A 21,811-nucleotide genomic window follows, 5' to 3' on the forward strand; every position below is an offset into this window, starting at 1 on the left:
GGCATTGGTTACAACTATAGATGGGTGAACCCGAGTAGTAAAGTTTGGATGTCCGTACCGAACACCTAGTGTTCAGGCACGGCCCCCGAACACAGACTACTCCAGGAAGTCCATGTTACTGTTTGGGTTCAGCACCCCAATTATTGGGTGTTTCCCACTCTGTCATGACAGCATGAGAAACACTGGTGGCTCTGATCGGCAGTAAAATAATTACCACCGGTCAGAGAGCCTGCGATTCCCATGCTGTCAGATGACAGCATGAGCAAGCAGTTGTGACTGGCGGTAAAAATGTTACTTTTGGTCACACACATCAGCTGATGAAAGAGTACTACTCCGTTCAGCCTATACCTGCTGATGCTGGTAACAGCGAGAGCAGGCACCACTGATGAGAGTATTCATCAGCCAGCACCAAAACTAAATAAATAAAATAAAATGACCTGGGATCTATTCTATTTTTGATAACTAAAATAGAGATCCAGTGGCGCTAACAACACCAATGTTCCTGCAGCAGATAGTAGCACAGTACCACTCTACTGTGTGTATATCTATAAATGCTTTAGTTTGTATCTGCGCTAGAGAACACTCCTCATTTGATATGTGGGTCAATAGTGTCGGTATTAGAACTTATTGTAAAAGCAAAAGAGGAGAAGCAGCTAAGGGTAAGGTAGAATTAGCTAATAAAATGAATGCCCTTACCGAGAGAGTTATAGTAGGGGCACCCAGTAGTATGAGATGAAATCATATAGGTGTCAAGCATACATGATCATGCCGCAACTTCAGGTATAGATGAAAGCGGTTTACCTGATGTATTTAGTAATGTTGCCGGCAGACACTTCAGCGGCATCCTGCCACCCGCCGGGACAGAGAAAACTGGTGCAACTACCTGAAGTACCTACATCGGACCTCCGGAAAAAGGAAATTGCATAGAGGCAAGCAGCATACAAGAGCTAGACAGCACGCAACACTACTAAATACATCAGGTAAACTGCTTTCATCTATACCTGAAGTTGCGGCATGATCATGTATGCTTGACAACTATATGATTTCATCTCATACTACTGGGTACCTCTACTATAACTCTCTCGGTAAGGGCATTCATTTTATTAGCTAATTCTACCTTACCCTTACCTGCTTCTCCTCTTTTGCTTTTAAAATAAGTTCTAATACCGACACTATCGACGCACATATCAAATGAGGAGTGTTCTCTAGCGCAGATACAAACTATTTAAAGTATTTTTGATAACTAGTGCTGGCAAAACTGATAGCTGCGGGCTACAACCCTCAGCTGTCAGCTTCATCATGGCTGGTTATCAAGAATTTAGGGGTACACATGCCATTTTTTCCCTTCCCCCATGACGGCACACCTGAGAGAGTGCATCCGCCCAGTCAGGACAGGAAACCCTACTGAAAATAAAAGGGCGGTTCCTCTCGGTTGCTTCAGTTGGGTTTCCTGTCCTGACAGGGACCCTCTTACTGAACACGGCGGTTCACTTACCCAGGTCCCGTCCCGGCGTGGAAGAATCAGGCAGCGCCTGTGCGTCGGGTTCGGGGGTCTGGAAGCGCCGTCCGCAGGTCCCCGGGTCTCTGCGTCCGAGCGGGCGTTGAGCAGCATGGTCAGAGGGCCGGGTTCCCTTCCATGGCTGCCACGCCGCCCTCCCCTCTCTGCCGGCGTCCAGGTGCGGTGACCGCTTCCGGGTCGCTCGTCTGACGTCACGCGCAAGGCACGCTGGGAATGGGCGTGCCCGCGTGATGTCGGGGGCGGGCGCCGGATCCAAGATGGCAGCGCCCATGAAGAGAACGCCGGCCGGTGAGAGGGAACTCCGGCGGCACGGCAGAGAGTGGGAGGGGGTTAATTTTGGGCACCGAAGGAGGCGGGGAGTGCAGTGGTCCCCCCATAAAAGGGGGTTGGACCACAGAAGACGCGCTCATGTCCAAAAACTTCACCATGGAAGTAGGACAGCAGGAGGAGCAGCAGCCGCCTTCACAGCAAGCAGCAGCAGCAAATGGAGCTCTCACCAGATGCCTTGCCGAGCCACCAGCATACCAAGAGCAGCCGCTCAAGTGGTAGAAACAGCAGTCGTTCTGTCCGGCAAGATTCGTCGGCGTCCAGGAGGGACGCTTCACGTGCATCTGTCCAGCCTCCAAAATCGGTACCCTTGATTGTCGGTGGTGGTGAGTGATCTACGTGAATGTCACCCTTATGGTAACAGGGTCCATTTTTGTCTGTTTTGATCACTAGGGGTCCAGGAAAGCTGGTGTTAAAACAAAGAACCGAGAGTGTGCCCTTTGTAAAAACCCGCTTGCAGTTCAGTGGCAGAAGGATCTCTGTGCTGACTGCATTAGTAAAACTATACAAGAAGAGACCCCTAATTTTGCCACTAGCCTAAAAGCCATAATACAGGCTGAAATAAAAGACTCCTTGAAATTGGCCCTTAGCGAACCAAGAAGGAGAAGCCGTAAGGCGTCCACAGAGTCAGATGCCTCTCAGAGACAGGGGAGTCATAAAACATCCCGGTCTCCCTCTACCTCCTCGGCCTCTGTCCAGTCTTCAGATTCCTCCTCGGACAGTGATTCAGGAGGTCGTCCATGTTTCCCAACTGAGGACGTAGATAAATTGGTTAAAGCAGTTAGATCTGCAATGGGGCTTAAAGAGGAGAAGACACCTAGGTCACTAGAAGATGTCATGTTTGGTGGCCTAGAAGAGAAAAGGAAACGCACGTTTCCGGTTAATGCAAAAATAAAAGCGTTAATTGAGAAAGAGTGGAAAAAGCCTGAAAAAAATGGGTTCTTTGCCCTCTTCATCCAAAAGGAGATATCCTTTTGAGGATAAAGACTCTGAGTCCTGTGAGAAGATCCCTAAGATTGACGGGGCAGTAGCCAAGTGTTTAAAAAGATCATCCCTTCCGTTAGAAGACTCTGGTGTTCTCAAGGACCCGCTTGATAAAAAAGCAGATGGTTTTTTGAGACACATCTGGGAAGCCTCAGCGGGGGGCCTAAAGCCGGCAAATGCTGGAACATGTACGGCCCGTGCTCTAATAGTCTGGCTACAACAAATAGAGGATCAGCTAAGAAGCAAAGTACCCAGAACTGACATCCTTGAAAATATATCTTTAGTGCAAGGAGCAGCAGCTTTTTTGGCAGACTCTTCTGCGGATTCCGCAAGACTAACGGCAAGAGCAGCAGGCTTGTCTAACGCGGCAAGAAGAGCCCTTTGGCTCAAAGGTTTCCCGGGGGATTTGCCATCTAAACACAAGCTGTGTTCTATTCCTTGTGACGGCCAACTTCTCTTCGGGAAAAAACTTGAAGACATCCTGGAACATGCAGGAAATAAAAAGAAGGTTTTTCCCAACATCCCTAAAGATCCTAAAAAACCTTTCTTTCGGAGGGAGGTCGCCCCCCAGGGGAGAGAAAAAATTGGGACTTTAGAGATAAGAGAGGATTGGGCTATATGTTTAAAGGGCCCTCCACATCGGCAAAAAAATCCCCCCAATGACATTACGCCAGAAGTGGGAGGAAGACTCTCCCTCTTCTTTCCGGCTTGGGTAAATATCTCCCCCAGTATCTGGGTCATGAACATCATCAAAAACGGCCTAAAAATCAAATTCGTCTGTCCACCCAGACGAAACTTTATAATAACTCCCCGACGGAAATCCCAGCAGGAACAATCTGCCCTAGAAACCGAGATCTTGGGACTTATCCACAAAAAGGTTCTTCAGGAAGTCCCGATTCAGGAAGAGAGAGACGGGTTTTACTCCCCCCTCTTCTTGATCCAAAAACCGGATGGTTCTTGGAGAACTATTATAAATCTAAGGAAGCTCAACCAATCTATAGAGAACTACACTTTCAAGATGGAGTCTATAAACACGACCATAAAACTTCTCTTCCAACACTGCTTCATGGCAGTAATAGACTTAAAGGATGCTTACTACCATATACCAATACATCAGGAATATCGGAAATACTTGAGAGTAGCTCTCTATATTCAGAATCAGGTAAAGCATTATCAATATACAGCTCTTCCATTCGGCCTGTCTACAGCCCCCAGAGTTTTCACCAAAGTGATGGTGGAAGTAATGTCATACCTCCAGTCCTGGGATATAGTAATTGTCCCATATCTGGACGATTTCCTGGTAATAGGGAGGTCAGAGTCCCACTGCACTCATCAAGTTTCAGTGGTAACATCAACTCTAATGGAGCTGGGTTGGATAATAAACATCCCCAAATCCAGACTACTGCCAGTAAAAATACAGTCCTTCCTGGGGTTAATACTGGACTCCGAGCGTCAGCTCTGCCTCCTTCCACAAAACAAAGTGGACAATATAATAAACCTGGCCAGTACAGCAATATGTCAACCAGCAATGACTCTCAGAAAGGCGATGTCCCTTCTGGGCTCGTTAACATCGTGTATACCGGCAGTAGAATGGGCACAATTCCACCTAAGACAACTACAGTGGGAAGTTCTCTCAGCTCAAAGACTATTAAGAGGGCATTTAGAAGGAAATCTATGTCTCTCCCTGGGCGTAAGGGATTCCCTAGTTTGGTGGACTGTAGAACACCACCTGACAATGGGGGTCCGGTGGAAAAATCCGGTCAAAGACATCATCACGACCGACGCAAGCGGTACAGGTTGGGGAGCTCATCTGAGGTCTCACTCTGTACAAGGTACCTGGTCCATACCAGAAAAGAACTATGGGTCAAACGAAAAAGAGCTATGGGCAGTGGAGAAAGCCCTAAGACATTTTCTTCCTTTACTCCAGGGTCGCCATACTCGAATCCTGACAGACAATCGAGCAGTGGTGGTGTATGTCAATCATCAGGGGGAGACGAGGTCCAAAGGCCTCATGAATGCATCGAAACCACTCTTTCAATTAGCAGAACAACACCTGTTATCTCTGTCGGCACTACACATCAGGGGCATAGAAAACACTCAAGCAGACTTCCTGAGTCGCAGAGGCTTAAGACAGGGGGAATGGTCCTTAAACCCCCAGATATTTCAACAAATGGTCCAAGCCTGGGGCTCACCAGAAATAGACTTGTTTGTCAACTCACACAACAAGAAAGTCAGAAAATTCTGCTCCTTGAATCCAAGAGAACATCCCTTTGCAGTAGATGCCCTACTAATACCTTGGAAGTTTTCTCTGGCCTACGCATTCCCCCCGATAGTGATGATCCCAGCTGTGATCCGGAAGATCAGAGAGGATCAGGCAAAAATTATCCTCATAGCTCCATTTTGGCCAAGGAGACCATGGTTCTCCCTTCTAAGGCACATGTCGGTAACAGATCCATGGATTTTGCCAGAAATTCCGGACCTACTAACCCAGGGCCCAGTAACCCACTCTCAGGTGAAGGGCTTCCATCTGGCAGCCTGGAATTTGAGAGGGCTTTACTAAGTCGCCAAGGTTTCTCACCAGGTTTAATCTCCACCCTGTTGAAAAGCAGAAAACCCATAACTTCTAGGATCTATGGTAGGACATGGAAAAAATTTCTTGACTTCCTGGGTGAACCATTGGGGGAGGTGGCTCCAGTGGGTCCTATCCTAGAATTTCTGCAAGCAGGATTACATCTTGGGTTAGCAACCAGCACCCTTAAAGTTCAGGTTTCAGCCTTGGGGGCCCTATATAACTGTAATCTTGCCTCAAATAGATGGGTTTCACGATTTATAAAATCTTGCAGTAGATCTCGGCTGGTCGTTATTCCAAAAATCCCTCCTTGGGATCTAAATTTGGTCTTAGAAGCTCTAACTAAACACCCTTTTGAGCCCTTACAGGAGTTATCACCTAAGTTACTTACCCTTAAAACAGTTCTTCTAGTAGCCTTAACATCGGCACGTAGAGTAAGTGATTTGCAAGCCCTGTCAATATCCCCTCCTTATACTCAGGTTTTTGATGACAGGATCGTTCTAAGACCAGACCCGGCTTATCTCCCCAAGGTGGTTCAAAAGTTCCTTAGGAGTCAAGAGATTACCTTACCATCTTTCTGTAGTAATCCCAAAAATACAGGGGAACAAAAGTTCCACATGCTAGATGTGAGAAGATCTATGTTACAATACATATCTATGACTAGTCAGTGGAGGAAAGACCAAACCCTATTCATAGCCTTTCAGGGTAGCAAAAGAGGGTGTGGGGTAGCTAAAAGTACTATTGCTAGATGGATTAGGGAGGCCATTAGTTTATCCTACTCTGCGGGTGGCACTCCGGTTCCTGAAGGCATCAAGGCTCACTCGACCAGAGCCGTGGCTACCTCCTGGGCAGAGAAGGCTGAGGTATCAATTGATCAAATTTGCAAGGCTGCTACCTGGTCCTCACCCTCAACTTTTTTCAAGCACTACCGGCTAGATCTTTCTTCCTCTGCTGACCTAACCTTTGGTAGAAGGGTACTCGAAGCGGTGGTCCCTCCCTAAGGTTTCATTCTACAAAAGTCTCTCAGGTGTGCCGTCATGGGGGAAGGGAAAACACCAAGGTTACTTATTGGTAGCCGGTTTTTCCGGAACCCATGATGGCACCCGTATATTCCCCCCCCTTTATCACCCTTTCGGTGTGCACTATTGTTTTGGGTGCTTTTAGTTAATATGATGTGGTGTTGGATTGCCATGTGTACTAACCAGGGGGGCCTCTCATGCTCTGAAAACCAACTGAAGCGACCGAGAGGTACCGCCCTTTTATTTTCAGTAGGGTTTCCTGTCCTGACTGGGCGGATCCCCTCTCTCAGGTGTGCCGTCATGGGTTCCGGAAAAACTGCCTACCAGTAAGTAACCTTGGTGTTTTTAAATTATTTAAATAAATAATTTAAAAAAAGTGTGGGGTCCTCTCCATTTTCGACAACCAGCCAAGTTAAAGCAGACAGTTGGGGGCTGGTATTCACAGGCTCGTAAGGGGCCATGGATATTGGCCCCCACAGCCTAAAAATAGAAGCCTGCAGCCTCCCAGAAAAGTCAGCAGCAGGAGTAGGGTGATGGAATAAGTACTTGCATCAGCCGACACCTCTGTGACTAACGGTAAACTATTATCGCCGGTCACTGCTGCTGGCTCACGCTGTCATCTGACAGAATGGGAAACGCAGCTCTCACGGTAATGATCTTACTGCCAATCAGAGGCAGTGTTTCTTGTGCTGTCATGCAGATGGCAGCATTTCAACCAATGTATGTTCAGGCCCCCCTTTCATCTAAATGGGGTCTGGCTTGGGGTTCAGGTACCATTCTGGTACCCGAACCTAAATGTTTTAAAATGTTCGTCTGAACCCACCAGACCCAAATATCAGTGGTTTGCCCATCACTAGTCACAATCACCGCTCTCTATTTACAGAGCAGTGACAACCCATCCAATCACACAGACAAATAAATCAAACCACAGCTATCCATAAGTTATGTGTAATAATGAGAAATGACACAGGGAAAAAGTATTGAACTTGCTTACTGAAATTTATTTAATTCTTCACACAATAGCCTTCATTGGTGATAACAGCTTCAATACGCCTCCTGTAAGAAGAAACTTGTTTCACACGTTGATCAGGTGTGATTTTGGCACATTCTTCAAATACTGAAGGTTCCGTCGCACTTTTGAACTCTGTGCTTTAGTTGCTTTCAAAAATGTTTTATAGGATTCAGGTTAGGTGATTGGCTAGGGCAAAAGTCCTCAACCGCCGGTCCGCGGACCAGGACCGGGCCGTTGAGGTTTTTCAGCCGGTCCGCTGTGCCGCTGACAGCTAGCTTCGCGGCCCTGCGCCTGGTCAGAGCACGCTCGGTGACAGCTCGCAGCTCCCGGCAGAGAACATTATGCAGGACAGGGCGGGGCGTCAGGCGGGTCTTAGTGACGCAGCCCTCCTGCGCAGCATGGTGTGTTCCTGATGGGGTGGGGCGGCAGGCTCTCCTCACTGACACGCCCAGTGGTGTATCTAGGGGGGGGCAGCCGGCAGGGAGGGGCGCAGTCGGGCCGCCTCATTCGGCGGTCCGCAGTGTCTCCCCCGGCGGCTTCATTCTGCCGCCCCCGGTCAGGGAGTCAGCTGTTCTCTGTACCGACTGTCAAGCTGACAGCCGGCACAGAGAAGCTGCAGAGCGCCGGCTCCCAACGTGTGCAGAGGTGGAGGGGAGCCCCTGCAGGGTGGCTGCGACGGGCAGGGAAAAATCCCCGCAGCTCCGCTGCCCAGCGATCTGTCTTCCTGCTTCCTCTCACACAGACGCGCCGCTGGATGACGTCATCATTCAGCGGCCGGCTGTGTCAGAGGAAGGCAATGAGATGCTGTGGTAGAGTGCGAGGAGAGGTGAGAGGGGTGCGAGAATGTATGTGTGTGAATGTGTGTGTGTGTGTGAGAATGTGTGTGTGTGTGAATGTGTGTGTGAATGTGTGTGTGTGTGAGAATGTGTGTGTGTGTGTATGAGAATGTGAATGTGTGTGTGTGTGAGAGTGTGTGTGTGAATGTGTGTGTGAATGTGTGTGTGTGTGTGTGAATGTGTGTGTGAGAATGTGTGTGTGTGTGTGTGTGTGTGTGTGTGTGTGTGAATGTGTGAATCACATTCTCATTATAAATGTCATAATTACATGATAAGTATGCACTAAGCTCCACCCCTCCATAACCCCACCCCCATATGACCAGAGCCCCACCCCTGCCCCACCCCCACCCCACCGGGCCATGGAAAACTGGTCTTGCTTAAAGCCGGTCCCTGGTGCAAAAAAGGTTGGGGACCTCTGGGCTAGGGCATTCCAGCAGCTTTATGTTCTTTCTCTGTAACCAGTTGAGAGTTTCTTTGGCTGCGTGTTTGGGATCATTGTCTTGCTGAAATGCCCACCCTCGCTTTATCTTTCTCATTCTGGTAGATTGAAGCAGATTTTTATCAAGAATGTCTCGGTACATTTGTATATTCACCCTTTCTTCAATTACGTGAAGTTTACCAGTGTTGTAAGTTGAAAAAAGTTCAATATTATAATGTTCTCACCTCTAAACTTCAGTGATGTTATGGTGTTTTTGAGATTATATGCAGTACTTTTTGGCCTACAAACATGGTGTGCATTATGTCATCCAAAGAGTTCAATTTTGGTCTCATCTGACCAGACTATATTCTCCATGTATTTCTCAGGCTTGTCTAAATGTTGTTGAGCAAATATTCAATGCACTTGAATATGATTTTTGCTCTGTAATGGAGTCCTGCATGGTGAGCTTGTGCAATGGGCAAAGAGGTTGAGTGCAATACTTAGTTTTCTTTGCAACAATTGTACCTGCTTGTCACGGTTCACATCGTGCTGCCAACAATATGTCATGGATCCCAACAATATGTCAGGGATCCCGGGGAGGATGCGTGGATCATCCCCACTACTCACACCAATTTGTCACAAACCGGGGTTTTTGGTTGCCCCTGGTTCCTTCCGAAAGAGGATTTATCTATATCCCACTTCCCAGTTCCGGTTAAAAACTTGCAGCTCTCTGGCACCCCTTTACCCTCAGGTCAGATTAGGTACTGCACCTATGGCAATTAGTCACCAGAAAGGTTGCCAGCTATGTACTGGCTATTGGGCACGCTGCAGAGAGGGTGATATAACTACTCCCACACAGGCGGGAACAATAATTATCAACGCCGCCGTCGCTACAAAGATTCCGAATCGCACAGAACAAAGTATGCTGCCACCAGCTCCGATTCCACAAGGGTTAACGGGTCTGGAGCAAACCCAAATCAGTAGCGTAATTCACTTCAGAGGAAGCGACAGTTCGTTTGTAGAGCAGAGAGAGACATGCTAGCAAATGATATATTTTACTACATAAAAAGGTAAGCAGTGTTTGCAAAGTATAAAAGATATTATAAAAGACAAAATCATGTGTACATTACCGATTACAAATAAAAAAGGATTAACATTGAATAGAGAACTTACAGGTCATTATCTCATGGCATCATCATTGCAGCAGTGTGCTGGGGGGCACGGTGAGCATATATCCAGATACATAACACCCCTCTATATAGTAGCTAGACCCCTGGACAAAAGACACTGCAAACTGCTGTCCCACTAAGTTATCTCACAGCCCAAAACCAAGGCACTCCCCCTGTGGTGACATCACTTAGTGGCTGATGCCTCCCCCTTTATTTAGAATATGAAAGCTATTTTTATGCGTATCTCGCTGTATGAACCTTGTATAATAAATACCCCAGGATCACGAGGTGCACCACGTTGGGGTGATTCTTTTAAGTGTAAATACGGATTAATTACATGACCTGCTTATGAAGAAATCCACTCTTTGCACTCGTTGTGCTTAGCTTCTAGCAGTTTCAGTGAGTGATAGATCTATCGAGGGACATCCGGAATATGTAATTCTTATATTTCTAGCCTGGGTCTGTGCCCATATATATCACGTTAATAGAACAAAGGAACTCAGGGCTTCTGCACCAGTTTTGGCTGGTATTCGATGGGAGGGGTAATGAGTAGTTTTAGGGAGATGTCTTCTATTTGCAGCTAAAAGCAATAAAAATTATTTTGGGAGGGAGAAATGAGGGGTTTAGGATTCACACACACACAAGCAGGCAGAGTGAGAAGAGGGGTGGTCGGGATGGCCCTCAGTGTGTGTTTGCTCAGCTTTAATGGACTTAGCAGAGCTCAGTGTGCATGATAATACACAATCAAATATCTCATGTTCTTGACACTGCTGCTCCCAGGTATTTCTGCAGCTCTCAACTGGTGGCCCTTGGCTCTGGAACAAATCTTCTGATTATTTTCACTCCTCTGTCTGAATCTTGTGCGGAGCTCCTGGTCTTGGCCTGTTTATGTTGAAATTATTTGATTTCCACTTCTGGATTAGGTCCTCAACAGTGCTTACTGGAGTTTTCAGTAGTTTAGATATTCTTCTGTAACCAGAGCCATCGGTAAGTTTTGCAACAATAAGGTTGCAAATGTCTACAGATAGCTCATTGTTTTTACCCAGAGTGAGATGTTTTTCTCTTGCACCTTTATTAATGATACATCTTTTTATAGGCCATTAGTTAAACCAGTTGATATTATTTTTCACTAAGTGGCAGGATTGCTTTCTAATTATTGCTAGATTTCAGCTGGTGTCATGACTTTCCATGGCATTTTGCACCTCTCTTTCTTCATATGTTCAATATTTTTTTCCCTCTGTCATTTCTCATTATTACATATTTACAGTATTTTGTGACAAACATTTTTGGTGCAGATTCTAATTTTAACTATCTGTCTTTCTATCTCTTATCTGTTTTGTGTAGGAAGTGGAGTCATTGCTGTATTATTGGTTATATTTTTTTTGGACCAAATTGATATATCAGAGGACCAAAAACTAGAAAACAACAATTCAACTATTTGGAACTCATTACTTGGAACCATATATCAACTCAAAGATAAACGGCAGTGTCTTCTTATACCTTTAACAATGTTCAGTGGTTTTCAGCAAGGGTTTCTTTCCAGTGACTACACCAAGGTATGTAAAATAGAAAAAATCTTTTAAAATTTGCTTTTTGCCATCATTTTGTCTTGATTATATATAATATCTTCTAGTTCGCAGAATTGCATAGCTTTCCTTTACACCTACATGAGACTGGAACCCCAGCTTTTTGCTCTCCTCAACCACAAACTGTTGCTAGGAGGCATTTGAATTAAAGGGCATCTCCATTCATAGACTTTAGCTGTACTGGAAAGAGATGATCATTACTGATTGACAGTTTTGTCTTTATTATGGTGCATAGAGAAAAAGCTGTCTGTCAGTAATGGATTGGAGGAGACAACCTTTAGCATATGAAGAAAATACACTCTGGATGAATCACCGCATCATATTAAACAGATATATAGACATGATGCGGTCTATAAAGACATGCCGCATGTCCAGGCACGCAGGGCCGCTGGAAGCCCTGCACGCATAGTGGGGATGGGAATTCATAAAATCCCCTCCACTATGCTGTAACATCTGGACGCTGCGGATTGGATGCAGTGGCTGTACGCAGCGTTCAATCCACAGCAAATCCTGAAGGTTTCCTGAACATGGGAACATACCCTTAATAAACTTCTTGAATGTGGTTTTGAGCAGTTTAAGGGTTGCAGTTTTTTAACCCCTTCCCGACCTTTGACACCACGTAGGCGTCATGAAAGTTGGTGCCAATCCGACCTGTGACGCCTATGTGGCGTCATGGAAAGATCGCGTCCCTGCAGATCGGGTGAAAGGGTTAACTCCCATTTCACCCGATCTGCAGGGACAGGGGGAGTGGTAGTTTAGACCAGGGGGGTGGCTTCACCCCCCCCCCCGTGGCTACGATTGCTCTGATTGGCAGTTGAAAGTGAAACTGCCAATCAGAGCGATTTGTAATATTTCACCTATTAAAACTGGTGAAATATTACAATCCAGCCATGGCCGATGCTGCAATATCATCGGCCATGGCTGGAAACACTAATGTGCCCCCACCCCACCCCACCGATCGACCCCCAGCCCTCCGATCTGTCCGGTACACTGCTCCGGCTCCCCTCCGTCCTGTGCTCCGCTCCCCCGTGCTCTTGTCCGCTCCCCCCGTGCTCCAATCACCCCCCCTGCACTCCGATCCACCCCCCGTGCTCTGTTCCACCCCCCTGTGCTCCATTCCACCCCCCCCCGTGCTCCGTTCCACACCCCCATGCTCCGATCCCCTCCCACCATGCTCCCCCCCCACCCCATCATACTTAACGATCCTGCCGGGGTCCGTCCGTCTTCTCCCTGGGCGCCGCCATCTAGGGCTAGGGCTAGGGTTAGGGCTAGGGTTAGGGCTAGGGTTAGGGCTAGGGTTAGGGCTAGGGTTAGGGCTAGGGTTACGGTTTCGGTATGTGCACACGTATTCTGGTCCTCTGCGGATTTTTCCGCTGTGGATTTGATAAATCCGCAGTGCTACACCGCTGCGGATTTATGGCGGATTTACCACGTTTTTTTCTGCGCATTTCACTGCGGTTTTACAACTGCGATTTTCTATTGGAGCAGTTGTAAAATCGCTGCGGAATCCGCACAAAGAAGTGACATGCTGCGGAATGTAAACCGCTGCGTTTCCGTGCAGTTTTTCTGCAGCATGTGTACAACGATTTTTGTTTCCCATAGGTTTACATTGAACTGTAAACTCATGGGAAACTGCTGCGGATCCACAGCGTTTTCCGCAGCGTGTGCACATACCTTTAGAATTAGGCTATGTGCACACGGTGCGGATTTGGCTGCGGATCCGCAGCGGATTGGCCGCTACGGATTCGCAGCAGTGTTCCATCAGGTTTACAGTACCATGTAAACCTATGGAAAACCAAATCCGCTGTGCCCATGGTGCGGAAAATACCACGCGGAAACGCTGCGTTTTATTTTCCGCAGCATGTCAATTCTTTGTGCGGATTCCGCAGCGTTTTACACCTGTTCCTCAATAGGAATCCGCAGGTGAAATCCGCACAAAAAACACTGGAAATATATATGTACATATACATATGGGGTACCAGCATACTTAGGACAAACTGCGCAAAAATTACTGGGGTCCAATTTCTCCTGTTACCCTTGTGAAAATAAAAAAATGCTTGCTAAAACATCATTTTTGAGGAAAGAAAAATGATTTTTTATTTTCACGGCTCTGCGTTGTAAACGTCTGTGAAGCACTTGGGGGTTCAAAGTGCTCACCACATATCTAGATAAGTTCCTTGGGGGGTCTAGTTTCCAAAATGGGGTCACTTGTGGGGGGTTTCTACTGTTTAGCCACATCAGGGGCTCTGCAAACGCAACGTGACGCCCACAGAGCATTCCATCAAAGTCTGCATTTCAAAACGTCACTACTTCACTTCCGAGCCCCGGCGTGTGCCCAAACAGTGGTTTACCCCCACATATGGGGTATCAGCGTACTCAGGAGAAACTGGACAACAACTTTTGGGGTCAAATTTCTCCTGTTACCCTTGGGAAAATAAAAAATTGCCGGCTAAAAGATCATTTTTGAGAAAATATTTTTTTTTTATTTTCACGGCTCTGCGTTATAAATTTCTGTGAAGCACTTGGGGGTTCAAAGTCCTCACCACACATCTAGATTAGTTCCTTTGGGGGTCTAGTTTCCAAAATAGGGTCATTTGTGGGGGATCTCCAATGTTTAGGCACACAGGGGCTCTCCAAACGTGACATGGTGTCCGCTAATGAATGGAGCTAATTTTCCATTTACAAAGCCAAATGGCGTGCCTTCCCTTCCGAGCCCTGCCGTGTGCCCAAACAGTGGTTTACCCCCACATATGGGGTATCAGCGTACTCAGGACAAACTGGACAACAAAATTTGGGGTCCAATTTCTCCTATTACCCTTGGCAAAATAGGAAATTCCAGGCTAAAAAATCATTTTTGAGGAAAGAAAAATTATTTTTTATTTTCATGGCTCTGCGTTATAAACTTCTGTGAAGCACCTGGGGGTTTAAAGTGCTCAATATGCATCTAGATAAGTTCCTTGGGGAGTCTAGTTTCCAAAATGGGGTCACTTGTGGGGGAGCTTCAATGTTTAGGCACATAGGGGCTCTCCAAACGCGACATGGTGTCCGCTAACAATTGGAGCTAATTTTCCATTCAAAAAGTCAAATGGCGCGCCTTCCCTTCCGAGCCCTGCCGTGTGCCCAAACAGTGGTTTACCCCCACATATGATGTATCGGCGTACTCGGGAGAAATTGCCCAACAAATTTTATGATCCATTTTATCCTATTGCCCATGTGAAAATGAAAAAATTGAGGCTAAAACAATTTTTTTGTGAAAAAAAAGTACTTTTTCATTTTTACAGATCAATTTGTGAAGCACCTGGGGGTTCAAAGTGCTCACTATGCATCTAGATAAGTTCCTTGGGGCGTCTAGTTTCCAAAATGGGGTCACTTGTGGGGGATTTCCAATTTTTAGGCACACAGGGGCTCTCCAAACGTGACATGGTGTCCGCTAACAATTGGAGCTAATTTTCCATTCAAAAAGTCAAATGGCACGCCTTCCCTTCCAAGCCCTGCCGTGCGCCCAAACAGTGGTTTTCCCCCACATATGAGGTATCAGCATACTCAGAACAAATTGGACAACAACTTTCGTGGTTCAGTTTCTCCTTTTACCATTGGGAAAATAAAAAAATTGGTGCTAAAAGATCATTTTTGTGACGAAAAAGTTAAATGTTCATTTTTTCCTTCCATGTTGCTTCTGCTGCTGTGAAGTACCTGAAGGGTTAATAAACTTCTTGAATGTGGTTTTGAGTACCTTGAGGGGTGCATTTTTTAGAATGGTGTCACTTTTGGGTATTTTCAGCCATATAGACCCCTCAAACTGACTTCAAATGTGAGGTGGTCCCTAAAAAAAATGGTTTTGTAAATTTCGTTATAAAAATGAGAAATCGCTGGTCAAATTTTAACCCTTATAACTTCCTAGCAAAAAAAAAATTTGTTTCCAAAATTGTGCTGATGTAAAGTATACATGTGGGAAATGTTATTTATTAACTATTTTGTGTCACAAAACTCTCTGGTTTAACAGAATAAAAATTCAAAATGTGAAAATTGCGAAATTTTCAAAATTTTCGCCAATTTTCCATTTTTATCACAAATAAACGCAGAATTTATTGACCTAAATTTACCACTATTATGAAGCCCAATATGTCACGAAAAAACAATCTGAGAACCGCTAGGATCCATTGAAGCGTTCCTGAGTTATTACCTCATAAAGGGACACTGGTCAGAATTGCAAAAAACGGCAAGGTCTTTAAGGTCAAAATAGGCTGGGTCATGAAGGGGTTAAAGGGACCCTGTCAGCTCAAATTGGCGGGATATTAAAATGATTTCTTACTGGTCAGATGGGCAGCGTATCCTCTTTATTTCTCCACTCCGTCCATCCCTGTTTTCTGCATCATTATTGGGGATAAGAGTATGCGTGCGCCATAGTTGGCGCGTGCGCCATGCAGTCTTCGGTGGCGCACGCGCAGTATGCTTTGCCCTACTGCGGGCAAAGCCAAAAAGCATTACTGTGCATGCGCCCGCACACTATGTCCTGGAACACAGCGAAATACCCGCAGTAGAGCAAAGCATACTGCGCTTGGGCCACCGAAGACTGCATGGCGCACGCATACTCTTATTCCCAAAAATGACCGGGAAAATTTTACAATTCTGACCACTGTCCCTTCATGATGTTTTAACTGTGGAGCGCTTTCTTGGATCCTGGTGATTCTGACTTTTTTTCTCGAGACATATTTTACTTCTCGTTAATGGTAAAATTTCTTTGATATGGACAAACGAAAAGAGAAAGGGTAGACTAAAAATAGTATGCACAACCCAAAATATAGAGACAATCGGTAGTACTATAAAGCAAAACACCTTTATTAAACACCTCAAAAAACATGTTAAAAACATTTAAAAACAAATGTACAAATCCCTATACCCATCATATCCCATAATAAATGACAATCCCATAATACAATAGGAAAACAGTAATATCCTACCCTAGATGCACCTAGTCACATATGCTCTCCTGCAAAAATGTGCCTATACAGGCCGCAAAGGACTTGACCACAATATGTCAGTATCCACTGCTAATAACCAAAAAATGAAACATCCATGCAATACATGGTCCTGAGATTGGAATGTGATAGCATGCTATATAACAGCTGTGGATACAACCTGTCCTGCGTCAATTCTGGTATATGGAGATGCAGCAATGTCAAAGGGCACAGAGCACCACAAGGGTTAAATCCACATAGAGCCAGGGAACATAACAGCCCCAAAATGGCCCTGAGGTAGGAGAAGGATAAGGTGGGAGCGCACCCCACGCGTATCGCTGCCTCCGCAGCTTCGTCAGGGGAAGTGAAACTAAAGGTGCAACAGTGTGTGCTTAAATAATAAATCCAATAAGGTAAATTGCATACCGGTGTGGGAGAGAGAGAGAGAGGTAAAAGCCGGAAGACGCCGGCGACGCCATGACGACAGGGACACAATCATAATGAACGGCAATCCTAGAGCGTCCAAAAGGTCACATGCGCACGCGCAAACCGCGGTATTCCATAGGACCACGTTGCGCACGCGCCGTGCCAGCCGGCTAGATGGACACGTCATAGGACACAGGGCAAAGAGAAATGGAATAAAGTCCGAGGACCGGACTAAGCTAGCGAGGCCGGCTAGATGGACACATCATGGGACACAGAGCAGAGGGGGTGGGATAAGGACCAAAAAGCCAGAGAGGGGGGAAGGGAGGGGAAAAAAAAAAAAAAAACAAAAAAAAAAACAAAAAAAAAAAAAAAACACAACAGGTAAAAAGGGCTTGTGATGAAGAGTGCTTTCTCTCGTATAGATCTGGATGGTGTCGGCCTCATCGACTATGGGACTATAAGCTGGGGACCGGAAACGTCTACATAGCGGCATTGAGAGAATACTCGTACATATACTTACGGACTCAAGGGACATCAGTCTGTTTATATTTATATATGTGTGTGTTTTTTGCCTGATATTGTTATATACTGTATATGGTTGCTGTATAGGTGTTTACGTGCACTTATACCTGTGCACTTGCCAACAATAATAATATTCCTTTCTCCCTTTCAGGTTTTCTGGGTGGCTTTATATGCCCTGTCTTTTTTTGTGTTTTTTTTTTTTGTGTGTCCTTTGGCGGTTTTGCCTTTAATCACTAGTATATGTCTATGATTGTGATATCTCCCGGCATTCTGCGGGTGGATATCTTGTGCCTCTGTGTCTTGCTGCAACATGCACACTCTGCCCTCTTTTTACCTGTTGTGTTTTTTTTTTTTTTTTTTTTTTTTCCCCTCCCTTCCCCCCTCTCTGGCTTTTTGGTCCTTATCCCACCCCCTCTGCTCTGTGTCCCATGATGTGTCCATCTAGCCGGCCTCGCTAGCTTAGTCCGGTCCTCGGACTTTATTCCATTTCTCTTTGCCCTGTGTCCTATGACGTGTCCATCTAGCCGGCTGGCACGGCGCGTGCGCAACGTGGTCCTATGGAATACCGCGGTTTGCGCGTGCGCATGTGACCTTTTGGACGCTCTAGGATTGCCGTTCATTATGATTGTGTTCCTGTCGTCATGGCGTCGCCGGCGTCTTCCGGCTTTTACCTCTCTCTCTCTCTCCCACACCGGTATGCAATTTACCTTATTGGATTTATTATTTAAGCACACACTGTTGCACCTTTAGTTTCACTTCCCCTGACGAAGCTGCGGAGGCAGCGATACGCGTGGGGTGCGCTCCCACCTTATCCTTCTCCTACCTCAGGGCCATTTTGGGGCTGTTATGTTCCCTGGCTCTATGTGGATTTAACCCTTGTGGTGCTCTGTGCCCTTTGACATTGCTGCATCTCCATATACCAGAATTGACGCAGGACAGGTTGTATCCACAGCTGTTATATAGCATGCTATCACATTCCAATCTCAGGACCATGTATTGCATGGATGTTTCATTTTTTGGTTATTAGCAGTGGATACTGACATATTGTGGTCAAGTCCTTTGCGGCCTGTATAGGCACATTTTTGCAGGAGAGCATATGTGACTAGGTGCATCTAGGGTAGGATATTACTGTTTTCCTATTGTATTATGGGATTGTCATTTATTATGGGATATGATGGGTATAGGGATTTGTACATTTGTTTTTAAATGTTTTTAACATGTTTTTTGAGGTGTTTAATAAAGGTGTTTTGCTTTATAGTACTACCGATTGTCTCTATATTTTGGGTTGTGCATACTATTTTTAGTCTACCCTTTCTCTTTTCGTTTGTCCTGTTCTATTTATAGACTAAGTATTGCACCCCTTGATGGTGACTGTGACATTATATATTGGTGCGCCCCTTTCTATCTTTACTCTTAAATTTCTTTGATATGACTTGCATTATTTGTAAAAAAAATGGAAATTTGTCGAAAATTTTGATATTTTTGCAATTTTCCAACTTTGAATTTTCTTGCCCTTAAATCACACAGATATGTCACGCAAAACAAGTAACATTTCCCACATGTTTACTTTAGATCAGCACAATTTTGGAATCCATATATTTTTTTGTTAGGAAGTTATAAGGGTTAATTTTTGACCAGCAAGTTCTCATTTTCACAACACAATTTTTTTTCAGGAACCACATCACATTTGAAGTCACTTTGACGGATCTATATGATAGAAAATTCACAAATGTTACACCATTCTAAAAAATGCACCCCTCAAGGTGCTCAAAACCACATTCAAGAATTTTACTAACCCTGCAGGTGCTTCACAGGAATTTTTGGAATGCTCAAAAAAAAAAATTAATATTTACCTTTTTTCACAAAAAATTTATTTCAGATCCAATTTGTTTTATTTTACCAAGGGTAGCAGGAGAAATTGGACACCAAAAGTTGTTGTGCAATTTGTCCTGAGTAAGTTGGTACTCCATATGTGGTGGTAAATCACTGTTTGGGCGCATTGCAGAGCTCAGAAGAGAAGGAGTGCCGTTTCACTTTTCAATGCAGACTTGGCTGGAATTGAGATCGGACGCCATGTCGCTTTTGGAGAGCCCCTGATGTGCCTAAATAGTGGATAATCCCCACAATTGACATAATTTTGGAAAGTAGACCCCCTAAGGAACTTATCTAGATGTGCAGTGAGCACTTTGAACCCCCAAGTGCTTCACAGAAGTTTATAACGTAGAACCGTAAAAATAAAAAAATTATATTTTTTTCACAAAAATTATCTTTTTGCCCCAATTTTTTTTCCCAAGGGTAACAGGAGAAATTGGACCACAAAAGTTGTTATACAATTTGTCCTGAATACCCTGATACCACAAAAGTGGGAGAAAACTGCTGTTTGGGCACATGTCGGGGCTTGGAAGGGAAGCAGTGGCGTTTTGGAATGCAGACTTTGATGGAATGGTCTGAGGTCATCATGCTGAGTTTGCAGAGCCATTGATGTGCCTAAACAGTAGAACCCCCCACAAATGACCCTATTTTGGAAACTAGACTCTCCAAGGAGCTTATCTAGATGTTTTGTGAGAACTTTGGACCCCACGTGTTTCACTAAAGTTTAAAACACAGAGCCGTGACAATAAAAAATATTTTTTTTCCACAAAAATTATTTTTTAGCCCCAATTTTTTATTTTCCCAAGGGTAACAAGAGTATTTGGACCTCAAAAGTTGTTGTGCAATTTGTCCTGAGTACGCTGATACCCCAAATGTGGGGGTAAACCACTGTTTGGGAGCACGGCAGAGCTCGGAAGTGAAGGAGCACCATTTTACTTTTTCAAAGCAGAATTGTCTAGAATTGAGATTGGAAGCGATTTCACGTTTGGAGAGCCCCTGATGTGACTAATCAGTGGACACTCCCAATTCTAACTCAAACCCTAACCCTAACACACCCCTAACCCCAATACACCCCTAATCCTAACCCTAACCATAACCCTAACCACACCCATAACTCTGACACACCCCTAATCCTTATCCCAACCATAAATATAATCCAATCCATAACCCCAACTCTAGCCTCAACCCTAACCCTAACTTTATCCCCCCCCTAACCCTAACTTTAGCTCCAACACTAACCATAACTTTAACCCCAACCCTAACCATAACTCTAGACCCAGCCCTAACTATAGCCCCCACCCTAACCCTAACTATAGCCCCAACCCTAACTTTAGCCCTAACCCTAGTAAGAAAATGGAAATAAAAACATTTTTTAAATGTTATTATTTTTCCTAACTAAGGGGGTGATAAAGGGGGTTTGGATTTAGTATTTCAAGCAGTTTTTTATGTTTGGCAGCTGTCACACACTAAGACACTTTTTATTGCAAAATAGTTTTTGCATCACCAAATTTTGAGAGCTAATTTTTTCATATTTTGCCCCACAGAGTCATGTGAGGTCTTGTTTTTTGCGGGACGAGTTGACTTTTTTTATTGGTACTATTTTTGGGAACGTGACATTTTTTGATCCCTTTTTATTACGATTTTTGGGAGCCAGAATGAACAAAAAACAGCAATTCATGAATTTTTTGGGGGCGGGGCGATTATACCGTTCCATGTGTGGTAAAATTGATAAAGCAGTTTTATTCTTCGGATTAGTACCATTACAGTGATACCTCATTTATATCTTTTTTTTAATGTTTTGGCACTTTTATACAATAAAAACTATTTTATATAATTTTATTTTACAAAAAAAATAATTATTTTTGCATCGCTTTATCCTGAGGGTTATAACTTTTTTATTTTTATTGCTGATGATGCTGTTTGGTGGCTCTTCTTTTGTGGACAAGATGACTTTTTCAGCCGTACCATGTTTATTTATATCCGTCTTTTTGATCGCATATTATTCCACTTTTTTTTCGGCGGAATGATAAAGCATTGTTTTTTGCCTTTTTTTATTTTTTTACGGTGTTCACTGAAGGGGCTAACTAGTGGGACAGTTTAATAGGTTGGGTCGTTACGGAAGTGGCAATACTAAATATGTGTACTTTTATTGTTTTTTTTTTATTTACATAATGAAATGTATTTATTGGAACAATATTTATATTTTCTTTATTAAGGAATTTAAAAAAATATATTTTTTCACAGTATAATATTTTTTTTTACTTTTTTACATTGTCCCAGGGTGGGACATCACTGTATAAAGTCAGATTGCTGATCTGACACTTTGCACAGCACTGTGTCAGATCAGCGATCTGACAGGCAGTGAAGGAAGATTCTCAGGTCCTGCTCTCAGCTGGCACTGACAAGCCACCTCACTGCAGGACCCGGAAGGAACCTACGGTCATCTTGGATCCGGGGGTCTGCAGGCAGGGAGAACCTCAGAACAATGTGATCACATCGCGTTGTTCTGAGGGTCCCAGGGAAGCACGCAGGGAGCCCCCTCCCTACACGATGCTTCTCTAAGCACCTGGAGCGCTGTGATCTTGTTTGATCGC

At 44.8% G+C, this 21,811-nt stretch overlaps 1 protein-coding gene across 1 annotated transcript in view; it reads left to right on the plus strand.

The window, feature by feature from the left end:
* The window catches only part of LOC138644852 (protein unc-93 homolog A-like), a 345,859-nt gene that overhangs the window by 71,005 nt on the left and 253,043 nt on the right, over positions 1–21,811 (plus strand). The window contains exon 5 of the mRNA XM_069733739.1: positions 11,198–11,409. Coding sequence (XP_069589840.1) covers positions 11,198–11,409 — 212 coding nt within the window. The remainder of the gene's footprint in view (positions 1–11,197; positions 11,410–21,811) is intronic.

The sequence above is a fragment of the Ranitomeya imitator genome, chromosome 7, assembly GCF_032444005.1.
Source record: "Ranitomeya imitator isolate aRanImi1 chromosome 7, aRanImi1.pri, whole genome shotgun sequence".
Lineage (NCBI taxonomy): Eukaryota > Metazoa > Chordata > Amphibia > Anura > Dendrobatidae > Ranitomeya > Ranitomeya imitator.